The 18,857-nt window shown below is 35.4% G+C and overlaps 1 protein-coding gene across 2 annotated transcripts in view; it reads right to left on the reverse strand.

The window, feature by feature from the left end:
• tent4a (terminal nucleotidyltransferase 4A) overlaps nt 1-15,859 on the reverse strand; it is a 29,484-nt gene extending 13,625 nt beyond the window's left edge. Inside the window, exons 1-6 of one of the 2 annotated variants that reach the window (XM_056479765.1) lie at nt 14,865-15,859; nt 11,837-11,960; nt 11,697-11,743; nt 10,026-10,146; nt 9,742-9,849; nt 632-760 (exon numbers count right to left, since the gene is read on the reverse strand). In XM_056479765.1, coding sequence (XP_056335740.1) covers nt 632-760; nt 9,742-9,849; nt 10,026-10,146; nt 11,697-11,743; nt 11,837-11,960; nt 14,865-15,544 — 1,209 coding nt within the window. In that variant the 5' untranslated portion in view covers nt 15,545-15,859. The remainder of the gene's footprint in view (nt 1-631; nt 761-9,741; nt 9,850-10,025; nt 10,147-11,696; nt 11,744-11,836; nt 11,961-14,864) is intronic. The other variant, XM_056479766.1, reaches the window with a different exon arrangement.
• Nucleotides 15,860-18,857: the final 2,998 nt, after the last annotated feature.

Raw genomic sequence — 18,857 nt, forward strand, 5'->3', positions numbered from 1 at the left:
GGCCGAATAAACATGTGCAAACAATCTCGTCATTATGAGCAAATTATTTAACAAAAGAAAATTTTTTGTAGTCTTTTAATAAGCATGATGTGTACAAGATAGAGAGGGTTTGAAAAGTTAATTGTTTGGTTTTGAAGCTTGTGAGATACAATTTGTCCAATAATAAACCCGAAACACACATGGTTGTTGTCATGCTGTGAACTCAGCCAATCGTGTAATGTTGGTGTAGTCGTCGCAGCTCCAGCAGCCGCGCCAGCTGAATCAGTCGTCTGATCTCGGAGCACTATGGCAGTACTTTGATGCCACATGTGACAGTCACATGGCGTGAGCGCAGCATCAATCCGGACAACATTTCTAACCAGCATGCACGGCTTTAAGACAGATTTCAATCGATCTGCGCAGCGATGCATGAAGTCGAATGCACCTTTTTAGTAGTATTTCTAAAAACTTTTTGGCAGGTCTCTAAACGTATACTTTGTAATATACCTGTACTTAGTTGTTAAAGTTATCTGGTGAAAATTGGTACATCTTTATTTTTATATAAAAAAATAAAATAATTTTTTTTAATATTTACTCCATAAAGATAATAGAAACTCGAAGGTAAGATCTGAATTAGCAGCTAATGTTTTACCTGTAAGAAGCTGATGACCATCAGGATGAGACTATAGGAGCTGATTCCTCCTGTAAAGACTTCGTTAAGGTCACGCTGCAGCAGGAACTGTTTCAGCACGAAGATTAAATAAGGCAGCACGGTATACTTCTGTGTGTATGAGAAAGAGAGAGAGAGAAAAAGATGATATTTTAGGCTTTAGTACATCAAAAAGACCCAGTTTACAGCAAGCATTAACTGGCATCTCTAATGCAACTCCGGTTTGACCACTTTCGGTTGGATTTCAGTCACCGTTATGTTTTTTTGTTTTTTAAATGAAAGGGTATTTTATGAAAACACTATCATTACAACTGACGTCAGGAAGATCAGGAATGTCCTGTGCATAACGTTCCTTTAAAAGCCTAAAACATGGGAATTGCATATGCAGCTGTCTTTCACTGGAGAGAACATCCAGCTGTGCAGAAGCAGCAGAAATATTTACATGAGGTAAAGTGTTATGATAACTGGGGACAAGCCAACAAATCTTACATTCCTCCCCCATGTAAATTCCAGTCACTGTTGAGTTTCATTTCCACTGAGAAGATTCTCCGTTCTCAAGATGGAAAGCTAGATCACTAATGATACACTTGAAATGAGTTCAAGTCAAGTAGCTTTTCCACATCAAAAATGAAAATTGTAAAAATTTTGCGTACATTTTAAATTTATCTGAATAAATGGAGCATTTCAAATTCAATTGTACCATTATATTTTGTACTATTGGCCAAATTATTTACATACAAGCAGCCATTGGACTCTTTTTCTCTCGAGACTTCCGGTCTAATTCAATTCCATTCATTTTTTAGACATTAAAAACAGCTCGTTATGCTGCTTGATGTTACAAACTGATGTTTGCTTAGTACATTATTCTATTTTGTATAGACATGAACACACTTGTTTGTAGAGCAGGTAGTTTGAATGTTTTCTGCCATGTATTATTCCTATTAATTTCTCCAATAGGCAACTGAATCGGAAGTTCTAAAACAAATTACAAACGAGCGCACATACGCATTGCAGAATAAGGTCAAAAGTTCTATTGTAAATAAATCATTTACATTTCATCTTATATCAGAAACTCCTTTTACTACCTTCAATAGTCAGTTTCACCGTTCATCACGATACCGAACAGAGGGCAGGGTTTTATTTTTGTGCTCTTCATTTTTCACTCAAAGCAAAATTAATGCTTTGAGAAGAGTGGTCAAGTATAATCTGCACAAAACCAACGTCAGAAGGAATTTTCTTAGAAACTTCTTCCTAGTGCAAAACAAAAAAAACCTAACTTGGTTTCTAAGTTAAATCGATCGATCAAGCAGTCTTGCAGGTTTAACTTTAGACATTATTTAAGTGACAATTCGGAGTTCAATTGACAAAAAAGCTTTTCAAAGTCATTAAAGTTGTGTGATAAATTCTTGGATCTTGCTGACAAACTGAAATAACCATAAAGATCCTGGCATACGAAACTGAAAAACAAACCGGTGTGTCAACATGTCCCATAGCAATAATGGCCCGTTTCCACTGAGTGGTACAGTACGGTCACCTTTATCAGGCTTGCGTTTCCACTGCCAAAAGGGTACCAAGGGTGGGAAAGTTTCAGTCAACGCCATTCGCGCTCGAGAAAATGTCAAAGTGAAAAGCTGTACAGGTCGTTCACATTTCGTATGAGATGCACTTCTCACAAAACAGATGCTTTATACATATAAATACCTGTGTATAAATGTTCATTATCAACTTTTCTATGATCAGGATTTGAATATAACTGCAGATCAATGACCTGTGATCAATAGCCTACTGTAACGTCTGATATTATATAAAATAAATAAAATGCAACATATTTGAACATACAGACCTTTACAGTCTCCGATATGCTACCAATTACAGAAGATTTACACACAGCATACGTTTTATTTGAGTTCAAAAACGACACGCAACATAGTCCACAGTTAGTGCAAACCTCTCATCTGCATCTTTAATCTTCACCAGCACATGTAGCCTCTGTTAGAAAGTAATTCTGTCATTCCGAGTTCATAATAGTCCAAAAAGTGATAATGGTTAAACATGGCTGTTTGTTCATGTTTTAGGTTGCTGAAAGAATCATTCGATCCTTCGTTTTTTCATGCTTTCCCCTTACGTTTGTCTGTTTATGAAAGGATCGGATGTCAGAAGCACTTCAATATTCACGCGCACATTATTATCATCCGCTCAAGTTAATTATTTCAAGAATAGACGTGATTGTGAGCTCTCTGGAGAAAGTGAAACCGCTCGCACTTTTAGATGGCCTCGTAAAACAAAAACAGGACACGGTAGATTTTGTTCTTCTTGGCTTTGTGGCTGTTCTTCAAGACGACAAGTTGTTTGAGCTCGGGTCAACCATGGATCGTTATGATAGTATAGTATTACGATGTAATACGTCTCGGCTGTGTATTTAAAAATGGCGGTTTCTTTGTTTTCATTCTTCTGCTTGTGCATGCACAAATGACACTTCTCTGTAAATCAATAGCGTTCGGCTGCATGTCTAGCTCTGCCTTTTGGTACCGTTTTGTCGTGCTAGCTACCCATTACAAAGGGTGCACAAAAAGTGGTATGGTAGGGTTTGCTTTTAGGTAACTTTTAACAGTGGAAACAGCCATAACTGGTTCGATCAGCAGGTGGATGTTTTTTATTTTTTATTCAACCATTCGACCACATGAGTGTTTAATATATGAAAGTTATCGGATAAATGCAAAAGTAGTCAAAAGTCTCTCAATGTCTTGAACACATAACTCCAGTATTGAGCATCATTCAGTTGCGTTCGAATTGGAGAAAGCATTGCAAGCCACACGGTATGCATTTTAAATTTTTTTTAAAAGTGATAGTTTACCCAAAAATGTTATTTCTGCCATTTATTCACCGCTGACTTTTTTCAGACTAGTACTTCTTATTCTGCAGAACACAAGGGAATGCTGAAAACCTGTAAGCATGGACTTCAGGAATATGGATGTCAATGTTTCAGGTACACAAAAATTGTTTAACAGTACAAATAAATAAAGTCAAAGATAAAGTCAAGGGTAGGGTTGGACAATGACAAATCTCATTTCACGATCTCAAGTCATCTAATATCCTGATAACGATATACATCATGATGAAGTTTTACTTCTGTAAATTCAGTAAATTATAGTTTATATACACATTGACGACATGTAATAGACTATTTCTAATTTATATTTCTCAGAACAGTACTCGGTCATATAGGATCATATTTCTCTCTTTATTTAGAACTTCAGGGGTGTCTACGAGTCAGTTAACAGGGTTAAGTTAAAAAAAAAATCTTTTTTTTGTGTGGGATGGGGGGAGGGGGGTTGTTGGAGAGAAACGGCACAGAAGGACTTTAAATATTGATGATAATAAAAATAATAAAAAGTAATAAGACCTTAAAGTGCTTAAAAAAAAAAAAACTGTCAATGAGAATGAGATGGACTCTCTTCAATGATTATGCTTTGCACCATTTATTAAAAAGTACCATGTCAAATAAAGTGTTCTCTTCTAAACAATAACAAGTGCTTAAATAACAAGTGCTCAAAGTGCTAAAGAACTGAACTGCTAAACTGAAGATTAGAAATGAAATCAAGGCCATTATCACTTATTTTTTCTGGGTTGAAAGGAAAGTCCTGCAAACTCTTTTTAAGACATTTGGAGTAGAAGATGGAGCTGGTACAGTGGAGGAGGCTGAGGGTCTGCTGTTTGTCCAATCATCTTTTTTTCTTCCGATAAATAAAAATATCAGGCTACCTCAAATCGATCGCTCCGCATTTAATTAATGCTCCGCTGCTATTATTATGTCACATAACCTCTGTCAACATTTTTAATGAATGTCATTACATTAAAAAAAGTTATGTCTTATGATTATGACTTATTTCCTCCGTTTCACTCGCGGTTCATGTGCGATATTGTGATATTCAAGATCTGTAAAGTAATACAGGTACCTTATGCAGCTAAACTTTAAAAATATATAAAATAGCTTTTTTTTTTATCGTTTAACTGATACCATTAATCGGTTACAAACGCACCCATTCGGTTAACGGTTAATCGATTATTTTGAGCATCCTTAATTAAACCGTATGCACAGGCTCTAAAATATTATTTATTTCCCTCACAGCCACATGCCTGAGACCAGCGCGGTGCAGGAATACTTCAAGCCCTGAGTTAAGCACAGAGTTCTCCACAAACATGCAGTGTGTGTTGTCTAACATTAGTAGAGTAAAACTAACCTGTCTCACGATAGTAAAATTTTTTTGATCAAACGTAGAAATATAAAATAAATGTTAAAATAGAACATGACATATAAAATAATTACACTTCCAAAATAAAAAGTAATCGCAAAAGAAAATGCAAAGATTTAAACGCTGTACTTTGAAAATTGCATCCAACATCAGTAGGGTAAGACTAACGTCTCACGATAGTCAAAACGTTTGATTAAAAACGTAGAAATAAATGTTAAGACAATATAAAAGATTTTTAAAAACGAATGATTACAGGTGCAAAATAAAAACATATTGCAGAAGAAAATGCAAAAATGTAAATCAGTGTACTTTGAAGACTGTGTCCAACATTATTAGTAAGGTAAAACTAACCTGTCTCAAGACGGTCGAAATGTTTGATTAAAAATGTAGAAATAAAACAAATTAAGAAAATAAAAAAAAAATTCATTAAAAATTAAAAAATAAAAAGCATAATGTAATAGACTTTATTTTGTCTATATATAAAATCATATTGCACAGTCCTAGGTCAAGTAAATGATGGCAGAATTTTCATTTTTGGGTGAACTATCCCTTCTCAGATAGAAACTACGATTTTTTTGTAATTATACATTACAAAAGATACTTAGACAAATCATAGCTTGTTTTTGACAACGTCCGTACTTCAGATTCCACACTGAACTAAAGAAACGAGTTCTCTGATGGCGGCACAGATGAGAGATGAAGGTGATCTGCTGTCAGAGGACTACAGCAGGTATGCACATGGAAATGAGCTTGGCAGAAGAGCGGAACGCCAGCAGGTCATCTCCTTATTCAAACATCTGCAGTGAAAGCCTGCTGACAGATGTGAAGTAATGCTTCAGCCTCCTCCTCCCTTTAGTCAAACACTGACACCATAAGCCTGACATCAAATTAGCAAACACTGAGCAAATCTAGGATAGCCAGAACATGTAAATACAAGCGGCGTTCAAAACCTATTTCCTCAAAATCAAGAACATCAATTTTGCTTGTCTTTGTAACATCAGCTGAAGACAAGAGTGTTTTCAAAGAAGCCCAACACCGAACATGTTTTTTGGGTTGAGAGGCACCTTTTTTGAACTATTTACTATTGGCTTGTTTCCACTGAGTGATACGGTATGGTTAGATTTTTATGGCCGTTTCCACTGTCAAAAGGTACCTAAAAGCGAACCGTACCCTACCACTATTTTTTTCACCTTTGCAAAGGGTACCCAGCATAACAAAAGGGTACCAAAAGGCGAAGCAAGATGCACAGCTGAACGCTATTGGTTTAGAGATACATCACTCGCTTACCTTTGCTTTCTCGTTTGTGCTCACCGCACGTCTATATTTGATATAACAAACTTCTTGAGCTGATGATAATAACATGCGTGTGATTGAAGTGCTTCTGACATCCGATCCTTTCAGAATCGGACAAACGCAAAAGTGAAGCACGAAAAAACAAAGAAAAATTTTTTTTTTAGCAACTTAAAATGAACAAACTGCCATGTGTAACTATTATCATCACCTTTTGGACTATTATGAACTCTGAATGACTATCTAATGAGGTTAGATGTGCTAGCGAAGATTACAGATGCAGATGAAAGGTCTGCACTGATTATGGGCTATATGTTGCGTGTTTTTTTTTAAAACCCAAATAAGGACTAAAATGTATGAAGTGTAGTTTTTCTGTAATTGGTAACATATTGAAAGTATATGTAAGGGTCTGTATGCGTTCATATACGTCATTATTTAATGCAGGCATGTCCAAGCTCGGTCCTGGAGGGCCGGTGTCCTGCAAAGTTTAGTTCCAACCCCAATCAGACACACCTGGGCTAGCTAATCAAGCACTTACTAGGCTTTCTAGAAACATCTGTGCAGGTGTGTCGAGGCAAGTTGGAGTGAAAATCTGCAGGACACCGGCCCTCCAGGATCGAGTTTGGACACCCCTGATTTAATGTAACCGCAGACGTTACACTAAGCTATTTCGCACTGTCATTTATCTACAGTTATAATCAAATACTGTTCAGAGAAAGGTTGGTAATGAACATTTATACACAAGTATTTATGTGTATAAAGCATCCCTTTTGTAAGAAGTGCTTCTCATACGATATGTGAACGACCTGTACAGCTTTATTTTGACATTTCCTCGAGCAAGAATGACGTCAACTGAAACTTTGTCGTCCACCACGCCCACCAAGAGTACCATTGGTACGCTTTTAGCAGTGGAAACACAAGTATGATAAAGGTGACCCGTACCGAGAGAGCGAGAGAACACTTATGCAATCATTTGTGAAAATTCAATGGTCTAAAATATTAAATAAGACATGAAAGTGCCGAGCTGATGGACCAACTATATGAAGATCTTTGTTGAATCCAAAAAAAGCTAGTAGCATTAACCTCCGAAATATTTTTTCCTAATAAAGATGATGACTACTAATTTCAAAGTATTTCTTCTCTGTTCAACAGAAAATAAGAAACTCAAATAGGTTTAAAAACTATGGAATAAAATCACTGTCATTAATATTTCGTGCGTAAATAAAATTCACACATCCGTAATTATAAAATCGTAAAGGAAAACGGAGCGTACTCGTAATTTTACGAGGCTACAATTTCAAAATCTGCGATTAGAACAGACACAGATACGACATTTTGTTTTTCTGTTTGTTTATGACTGATAATTTTACGATGGGTGTACTTTACAAACACGAATTACAGTTTCTCCACGGACACGAAGTCCTGATTACGAGTACGAATCAAACAGCGAGACTCCACTGTCAAAATTACGTCACCGCTTCCACAGGCGTTAATAAACAAGCGAGAGTCATCGATCATAACGGCGCGCCTGCTGGACGTTCGAGCTTACACACACCGTCTCAGATAAGATTTCTGTTATTCCCTCTTTAAGAAATGTCCGTCATGAGCTGTAATAAAGGTTGAGACTCAATGAGGTCCTATTTCGCTGTGTTTCTTGGACATTTTACAGAATCAAAATTAAGAACGGGCCGAGGATAGAGAGCTAACGTAATGTCAGTTAACGTTACAGGCAGCGAGCGCAGAGTCTCTCAGTGAATCACTGAACGGTGTTTAACTATAACAGGACATCTGTTGTTTAAGTCACCTTTTTTAAAGCCAGATCGAATATTGATCTATTATGTAATGAAGATATCAGCAAAAGTCAATTTAAATATTTGAAGGTTTGTGCTTACCAGAAGTTTGTAACGTTAAACATTTATGAGACTATGAATCAAAATAAATAAATGTTGAATGTGTGACCCCGGACCACAAAACCAGACATGAGGGGCAATCATCTGAAACAGACCTGTATGTCATCTGAAAGCTGAATAATTAAGCTCCTCATTGATGTATGGAAAGGAGATGATATGATCAGAGATATATATATATATATATATATATATATATATATATATATATATATATATATATATATATATATATATATATATATATATATATATATATATATAGATATATATATATATATATATATATATATATATATATATATATATATATATATATATATATATATATATATATATATATATATATATATATATATATATATATATATATATATATATATATATATATATATATATATATATATATATATTTATATTATCTTTAAATTTGTACAAAGTAAGGTATTAGTAACTATTGATATAAATGTTTATGTTATTTGTTATTATCTGTTTGTTATATTACTTGATTAAACTATTAGTTACATTATTGTATTACTAAATTTAATAAACTATTACCATAAACATTTATATTACCATTTAGCCGTATACTATTCGGTGTGTTTCTCTCTTTCCGTGTGTGTTTGTTCTATATTGGTGATTGTTTAATTACCACAATATATTTTGCTTATTCTGGTTTATTTAAAGTTAATTAATTGATAAGAGTAAAACTTTTCTTTGTTTTATCTACCTATACTGGATAAATCTGTCTGATTTAATTTGTGTTCTCTGGTGATCTTAGAGAGTTTTGAGAGTTATTTAAACAGTTAAAATAGGTGACTTAATCAACAGATGTCATGTTATAGTGAAGTGATTCACTGAGAGACTCTGCGCTCGCTGCCTGTAACGTTAACTGACATTACGTTAGCTCTATATCCTCGGCCCGTTCTTAATTTTGATTCTGTAAAATGTCCAAGAAACACAGCGAAATAGGACCTCATTGAGTCTCAACCTTTATTACAGCTCATGACGGAGATTTCTCAAAGAGGGAATAACAGAAATCTTATCTGAGACGGTGTGTGTAAGCTCGAACGTCCAGCAGGCGCGCCGTTATGATCGATGACTCTCGCTTGTTTATTAATGCCTGTGGAAGCGGTGACGTAATTTTGACAGTGGAGTCTCGCTGTTTGATTCGTACTCGTAATCACGACTTCGTGTCCGTGGAGAAACTGTAATTCGTGTTTGTAAAGTACACCCATCGTAAAATTATCAGTCATAAACAAACAGAAAAACAAAATGTCGTATCTGTGTCTGTTCTAATCGCAGATTTTGAAATTGTAGCCTCGTAAAATTACGAGTACGCTCCGTTTTCCTTTACGATTTTATAATTACGGATGTGTGAATTTTATTTACGCACGAAATATTAATGACAGTGATTTTATTCCATAAAAAACCACCAGAGGGGGAGAAAACAACTGTCTTTTCACTAAAGTAAATTTATTGCCTAAACTAAAACCAATAAAAGGTAAGATTAAACACTGCTTCCAATAAAAAAAAAAAAAAAAAAAAAGCAACAAACATTATCCAGATGCACCCATCAGTTTACTTTTTTTAAAAACCTTAACACACACACACACACACAGACACAATATATATTTTTTACCTTCACATATTCTTTGATGAAGCTAGCAGCTTTGATGCCCGTCTCCACATTGAAACTGATGTCCACCTTCACCTCAGTCTCCTGATCTGTCAGTTTGATGATTGGTACCTGCAAAATTCAAACATTTAGTTGATGAGAAAATCCCAAAAGTGCTATAAATATCACAAATATACCCAACGAAATTTCAGGAGAGAGAGAGAGAGAAATAAAAAAAAAAACACCTCCACATAAATAAGTTACAATGTGTTAATATGATAAATGAACAGCAGAAAGAAAGAACATACCGTAGCTTTGTCGAGGACTTTGATGGAATAGGGCTCTGCCACACTGTGTTTTCTGAGGGCCTGCTCCAACTGCTGCAGGGGAGGTTTCTCCCATTTCCCAAACACCACCAGGTCAATGTCACTACAGTGTAAAGAATCAGCCAGACGCCTTTTATATAGCTCAACATAAAAATTCATTGCAACTGCGATTTATGTCATTTGTTGAAACAACATTGTGCAAGCATAAAGGTACAGTGGCATTAGAGATTTACATATTCAGTTGCGAAATATTTGCAAAATCAAGCAGTGAAATGACCAAAACCTGGACCCCTTAAACAAAACTCCAATCATGTTTACTCAAACAAAAAATAATAATAAGTGAAAAAACAAATCATTAAGCAAATTACTCGTGGTCAGGCTGACTTTATTAAAATATGCTATTCAAATAACTCCAATTATTTAAAAGATACTATAACTTTTTTCCCCACATTTGCTCAAATGCTGATTGAGTATTGATTAAATACTTAAACTACCAGAAATCTATAACTACTAGAATTACCATATCTTATTATTCCCATACAAGTGATAGTCACATCACATCTACATTCAAAGCTTTTAATAAGATATTGAAATTAAGTTTTCAATGCATGTCGTCACGTTTAATCAAGTTATCACCCTAAATATTTTATATTTTTGGTAATACAGCCTAAAAAATTTAAGTTAGGCTACTAGATAGGGTTGTCACGATACTGGGATACAATACCAATTGGTACTGAAATTTTAAAAACGTCCATTTCCCACAAATATTTGAGCGCAGTGGAGCATATTCCTAAACAGCACTGATTTGCCATCGTGTTCATATGCTCAACAGAAACAACTGATTGTCCATGAAGGTCATCGTTTCACTGAACTCGCCACTGTTTACTGCGTGTAACCACAGATACAGGGACACTGGAGCATTTGAAGCAGCGATTCATCAGCGGATCGCTTGTAAGTCAGCGTATAGACAAACCAGCTGATCGACGTCACTTTGAAATGCTCCAGTGTCTCTGTATCTATGGTTACACGCAGTAAACAGTGGTAAATTTGGTGAAACGATGACCTTTACAGCCAATCACAGTCATTTCTGTTGCGCATGGGAACACAACAGCAAATCAGCGCAGTTTAAGAACATGCTGCCACAGCGCTCAAATGTCCACAGGACATTGAGGTTTTTAACATTTCAGTACTGAGTGGTGGTCCAGTGTCATGACAACCCTACTACTAGACCACCCATGATTGTCTGTACCTCACTTTCATTTTCACATGCAGAGAGAAGGCTTTTTCGCAGAACTAAATATGCCATTTAAAAAAATATATCTGAAGTTATGTTTTTGCCAACAGAAAGAGATGTATTGGTTACCATGAATTTGCTAACAAAGTTATTAAATTTAAAACAGTCAAAAAGACCACCTCAGAAGTTCTAGTGTGAAAAAAAAAATGCTTCTTCAAAAAAAGGCTAGCATTCTATGATAGTGATAGAGAAGAAGAACATGGACCGATCTCCTTCTGCTAATTACTCTACCATGAAACGTTAGGACTGTACAAAAATCATAAGAGCAACTTTATTTGTATTTGAGAACAACTAGTAGTTCTGTTTAACAACTCTCTGTTACGCAAGATCAAAACACAAAAATTCACATGTTCATTTACCTGGTTGGGAGAAAGAGTCCAGTGCTAAAGCTGCCAAAAATCTGGACCTAAGTACATAAAAGTGAAAGACACATTTGACTAATTTACAATGCTAAGAGCCCAATTATTCATGTACATCAGGTCTCAGAAAATTTGCTTACATCAGCAGTTGGCCACAACTCCTTGATGACAGACTCTATCCTGTCCACCACCTCCTGTCTCATGGTGGCCTCTTCAGGACGAGGAGACATGAAATTGTAAAAGTCCATGATTTCTTCATGTAACCTTGAGTGAAAAAAGGAGGAAATTATTGAAAGGCAGCTGGTATTATTTCAGAACCACATTCATCACAAAGAACCCAAGAAATCGTTAGAATCTTGAGTTTCAAAGACCAAAAAGAAATATCCAATTAAAACCTGTACAAACTTGAGCTAGAGTTAAGAAACTGATTGGTAAAATATTATCCATAAGCCTTTAATGTGTTATTTTTTTAGCAAACCCGCAGTCAGACCTTGCTCCATTCTCTCACAATCATCTATTCCCAATAGATAAAACCAACTGTCAGAAGTTTTCAATGTTTGAAACACTGAGAATATCCCAGATCATAATAAATTGGAGTTTCGTCAACTCCATATTAACTAGTTTGACATTTAAAATTCAAATTTCATACACAGAAGCAAACATGAAATATACAACATTTTATCATACTATACAAGCCAAAAAGATTATGACATTCCATTTTTAGGCTATATATTTCTCAAAAGGTTAGAACTATATAAAACAAATACATTTAATTACTCAGGACTTACAAGGTTAAACATTTAAAATACAGAAATGCTATCTAGACCGGCCACTAATAGGTTCAGACAGTCATGCTGTCATTTCTCTCCAGATTCTTTCGTGGAAAAATTCCAGAGGTCTGCAAGCATCCACCGCAAATACAAGTTCATGCAACAGATTTGTCCCTTCTTACAAGCCTATAATCGCTCGGTTACTAAAGGCTCAAACATGCATTGCACCAAGTGTCCAGTGTTACATTCGTTAATCAGAAAACATTAGCAACCCAAATAACCACTAAAGCTAGTAGTAAGACATAAACAAAAAGCAACTAAATAGTTAGAAGCACTCATGTCAGACTTGCACAAAACAAGTCATTTGTTGTATTTGTAAATGACAATTGGAAATGTTGAGAAGAATCACCTTAAAGATTTAAATGTAAGATTTTAGCAATCCACTGCATTACCAGATGGTCACAAATATCCTGCTATAGCATACAGTGTGAAAAGGCCACATCCACTTTTTAATCCCTCTTGGTTTCTATTAGATTTTTTTTTTTACTTTGATTAAAAGCTACAAGTTAAATGACAAGCACCCATCTAAAACTCAGATTTTTTGCAAAAAAGTATTTGAAAATTGACAAAAAGAACAAGACTGGGCAATTTATGGCTTTAATAAGGAAAAGAATTGCATAGCAAACTGAACATGACAGATTTTTTATAGCCTATAAAACTATTAATTAAAAGGTGCTGGTTAAAGCAACAGAAACAACATTAAGTTTATTGCAAAATAAAAATTCTTTAAAAAAAAAAAAAGAAGTGATATATGGACACCAATTCTACATCATACTTGATGCTTCATGGAAGTGGGCAGAGCTAAAGATATGCTTTGGCAGGCTTTGCTCACAATGACTCTGATTGCTAGAGTTCTTTAAAACACCATGGGTAGATTTTGTGAATGAATTTTATAATTTAAATTAAATTTAAATTAAAAAAATGAACACAGATGGGTTCACCAAAGACTTAAAACTATTGATTAAACAGTTTGATTTTAAAGCTTTATCATTAATTGCTTTTGGACGTCAAGTGAGTATTAATAAAACTTTAATTCCTGAAAGCTGACTGTTGCTGTACGATGTCCAGATAACCGAGACCTACCCACAGAACCAAGGACAATGTCACTTTACCAACACACAATCTATACTGAAATAATGTGAAACTAACTAACAAGCTATGAGCTCAGAGAAGCTTTCTTTTAAAAGGTTTAAAAAGTCAACTGTTATTGGCTGTTGCACTGTGTAACATTTCTTTCTATCATGAGTTAATTTCAGAAATAGCAAAGTATTATGAATATAATGGTACACGTATTCATATCACATTTAGGTATAGGTAATTTGATGCGTATGCATGTGTACCTAACAAATACATCGTGGTTTTAACTGCACATGCTAAACTTAGCATATATATTATATCTTTATTTTAATTAACCAATAAAGATCCTTAAACTCAATGATGAATCTTTCAATGTCATTCTGTTGATAAACTTTACTTGACATTTAACACAGCTTGTCAGCAATAACTCCAAGGAGCTTAGTATTTGTTACTTTCAATAACACCTGATCAGTAAATTCAAACAATGAGTGCATCAATCTTGAGTGAGAAAGACCTCTAGAGGAGTCTCTAATATTAAATTATATTAGCCTGTATTCTAAGCTTTACACTTTCATCTTTTGGTTGGGTTACTCAAGCATAGCTTTCTAAACATCTTGCATGCTAACACATACATCTTCGTGTTTGCTATGACTACATTAAAGCTAATTAAATAAATAGTTTGGCCTCTATTTACTGTGGCCATTAACAATATAGTAATTTGCAAGTTAGGAACCGTTTGTTCAGTTGTGTTTGATGAAAACAGGGATTTGTAAATATTTTTGAAAAGAATGCAACTGTAGTTTTTCTGTACATTTACAGCACTTTAAATAATATAATTTTACCTAAAATATTTTCATACACCACTCTCAGTTGAGTGAATCAATGAGTCGACTCGAAAAAACAAATCACTACAAGTGACTCGTCCTCGAGTCTCAACCGCTCAGATCGGATTAACCGATTCACCAAAAAGATCCGAGTCAACGAGCAGTTCTACGAATTGGACATCACCGCTAAACGTAAACTGTTAATCCCTCACGCACACACACATTCCACAAGTAACCCAACCCAAACACCGCAGCGGCCCCGACCCGAACCCAGAACACCTCGGCTAACATGCTAAAGCTAAAGCCCCGGACGTCAAACAGGCCCAGTGACACTTTACTATAATCGAAAAAAAGAGAAAATCAGTGTAGCATTGCAACGCCTCATCCAGAGCCAAGCGAGAGAACGCCGCCGCGGTTATAAATCAAACTCATCTCACCCGTCAACCCCTGGGCTATATTTCCTCGTCTTCCACGGCGTGCCGGAGCTCTCATAATTGCCGTTAGTCCAGTTGGAAAGCAAGTAGTTTATCCCATAGGTGCTGGCCTTATTGTCGCTTTTCCTCCGGCCTGGGTGATGGTGGTGGTGATGGTGGTTGTGAATCGCCGTCGGATAGGACGGGTGGCGCTTCATGCAACTCTGCTGCTCTTGATGGAAATGCCGTAGATGAGGATGAGGAGGGTGATGATGGTGGTTGACATTATTCAGCACGCTCTCGTTTAAAGTAAAAAACGGCTGACCCTTATTCATATTCCCAGCGATCAAATAAGGGCTTGTAGTCCTTATTTTGTTGCAGCTGGATGCTGAATCCGACACCGAGCCGCTGGTCTTTTGGGTCATTTCTCCGTCTACCGCGTTCCCATTTAACGTGTGAACCGCAGAGCCGCTACCCGAGATCGCAGTGCCGTTGTTTTTGATGTTAGTGCTGTTGTTTGCATTGGACGCCACAGTCTTATAAACGTCAAATGCAGGAGAATTGATACATAAGTTGTGGTGGTGGTGGTTCTGGTGCTGACCTGTGTTAGTCCGGTTTACCTGAGACGTTTCCCACACACGCATCCATAAAGCGTTCGCAGGACCTTTCTGTTCCGGCTGAATCCAAGCGACCCTCGGATCCATTCAACTCGTCTTTCTAACCCTGTCAAACAAACGAACGCCTTTCTCCCCCTCCTTCGCTCCGCGGATAAGTTTGAGTCCTGGCCGCGAGGACGTGCCTGTAAACGGGGCTACGCGAAACGACAGGGAAAATAACGACGTGCCGAACACCACAACAGACCAACGGGAATCAATTAGTGGCCCTTTTTCCCCGCTAGCTATAAACTGTTAGCTAAACTATACAGTGTTTCCAATATGGCGTGCGTATTCCCTTGAACCCCGAAAATCCAGTACGCATGTGTAGGATTTAAACCATCGGGGCAGCACACACCCCCAGACTACACACCGAGCAGGCGCAATCGGAGCCTGTTCAGCAACCCCACCCTTTTAAACGGCACCACAGCGACGAGAACACTTTTGAATTTGCTAGCAGTTGCTGCAGCTCTCGCCACAATCTAAAACACCGCGAGACACTCGACGAGATATAAAACCATCAGCTTTGTGCTGCTTCGATGCTTATTGATGTGCACAATAACAGTATAGTAGTGCACTTATTTTGATCTCATAAGGTTGCATTTTATGTGCATTTCAATATAGTTATTGAACAAATATAAGGAATTTATTATTTATGGACATTTATGTAAATGCAGTTATTTAAAGCATTTATAACTGAGGAAAGTAATGAAATCTGCTTTTCTGTTTGTGCTTTTTGTTGGTACTTCAGGGTCATCTGCTGTAAGTATATCATCAAAAGACTATCATATAAGTTTGCAATATTTTATTAATAAAATATATACAGTGATCAACGTAATTGAGTACACCCCATTTTGAAAATGAATGTTTTTCTCCATTTCTCAGTGAATATAGGCAATGTATTTCGCTGCATTTAAACAAAACAGTTTTATTAAATAGATATTTTTATTAAAATAATATTTTAGTAACCAAACATATTTAGAATTTTAGAGATAATACAATTAAATTCAAGCAAAATATTGCAAAAATGAATTACAACCTACAACCTTGTATTTAATATTTTCCTATAAATTTGATTGTACTAGTTTTAGGCAAATTAGGCAATTTATTGTATAACAATGGATTGTTTTGTAGACTATCAAAAATATATAGCATAAGGGGCAAATAATTTTGACTTTAAAATGGATTTTAAAATATTAAAAACTGCTTTTATTCTACCCGAAATGAAACAAATAAGACTTTCTCCAGAAGAAAAAATATTATCAGACATACTGTGAAAATTTCCTTGCTCTGTTAAACATAAATTGGGAAATATTTAAAAAAGAAAAAGCTTTTTTATTTGTAAATGACAAATCATTAGAATGACAAATTACAGTACTTAACCCAATATTGATTTCTTAACTCCAACGTAAAAAATGTGGTATTGTACTGTTTAAAAATGACATCACACTTTTTTGTTGTGCTAATTGTGATGCTAAAAAAAACGATTTAATTTAAATTGGGAAGAAACGTTATTGGAAGAAAGTTTACAGAATCAAACAAATGACTTTTTACTTAAATACATTACCATAAATGGCAAATCCAAAGAAATAGATTTACACACGCATAATAAAACATCAAATACCTTCATTTTTTTAATATAAAAAAGGATACAAAACACATGAAACAAATCTGTTTTTTCAAGCTGCAGAAGTTCCCCAGATGCACAATGTGTTGCCGATTATCAAACAAACAAAACCCTCTGATAATTATTAAAGAATCTGAATAATGTATAATGTTTCCATTACCAAACTGTCACCTTGGAATTATATGATTTTAACCAAAATAAGTTATTCATTATTGTCAAGCTTTGTTTTTTAACAAATGTTTATTTGTGCAAATTGTGACTTTGCATTTATAAAGCCTGATACCCATTTCATAAGTGCTACATGCAATGCAAAGTCTTAGTATCTCAAAACCACTGAGAATGAAGATAGAACCTTATAATTCCAGAGTGGTGAATTATACAACCTACTACTTTATTAAACAAGAATTGTGCTGATCATCGTAAAATAAAGATATACAGGTTTACAGAAATAAGCAGCTAGATAGAAGGTAAATTGTATCGAGCAATCATTTCAAGGAAGTAACACTTCCATGCATTCAAATTTAGTTGCAAATCATGACACACAAAATTAAAAAAAACTTAAACGACCCCTTTCTCTTGCTAAGTGCTGAATTGCCATCATGCTTTCAAAGAAAAACCAGGCTTTCTCCGTTGCTCCTAATAAATTATAAGGTGCCATTCTGAAGAAGAGAAAAGCTCCTCCTACGGTGATTACGCAACCAGAGCTTTGCCTTCAGCTCACGTGCAGCATGTGTAAGGTGGGGGAAGCCCCTCACAGTCAGAACATCTCGTGCGCTCGCTGTTGCTTAGCATTGTTGTCACAGTAGATACAGAAATGCATGCAGGGATTGTTAATCCATCCAGTCGATTGTAATACTGCTGCTGTTGAATGTTACATTTCTTTGAAAACAAGCCTTTTGCTGGCTCCTATGGTACATTACTCAAGAGACTGTTTTGTTGCACAACAAATAAAAAATATATATATTTACCACACTCTCAGGCCATCTGAGATACATGACAAGAAAATATTTACAAAAACAATATTGCTTGAGGATTCATAAAATTTACAGTTGAAGACAAAATGATCAATGTCAGAAATTTTAATCCTATTTCAAATATTTCCCATGTGTTGTGTAATGGAGAGAATATGTTTTCAACATTTAAATAATAATAGTTTACTCATTTCGAAACACTAAATTCTTTTGCCTTTGCCATGATGGCAGTAAATAATGTTTAATAATAGAATTAATAGTATTAGTAATTAATATTACTATTAATAATACTGGCGGTTCATTCCACTGTGGTGACCCCTGATTAATAAAGGGACTAAGCCAAAAAAATGTATGAATGAAAGAATGAAGGTTACTTCATAATACTTTATACTAGTATACTTGTTTCAGCTTAAAGTGCAATTTAAATGTTAAACTAGATTAGGTTAAAGCAAGATTGGTTAGAAATCTATATGGATCAAAGTGGTTTGTTCTGTAGCCAATCAAAAAAACTTTAAGGGGTGGTCCACTACGATATCATATTTTAAACTTTAGTTGATGTCTAAAGTTTCTGTGTGAACATAAACAACATCTCAAAATGTAATAGGCTCAAAGTTCAATGCAAAGGGAGACATTGGCTTTTACTGAGTTAGCTTAGCCTACAGTAAACGAATTTTGTGGAAAATAGATACATGATTATCGCGTTCACATGCAGTATGCTGACCTGGTGCAGGCAAACAGCATCAACCTGACCTTCTTTTTGAAAGAC

The sequence above is a fragment of the Danio aesculapii genome, chromosome 19 (assembly GCF_903798145.1).
Source record: "Danio aesculapii chromosome 19, fDanAes4.1, whole genome shotgun sequence".
NCBI classification, from domain to species: Eukaryota; Metazoa; Chordata; class Actinopteri; order Cypriniformes; family Danionidae; genus Danio; species Danio aesculapii.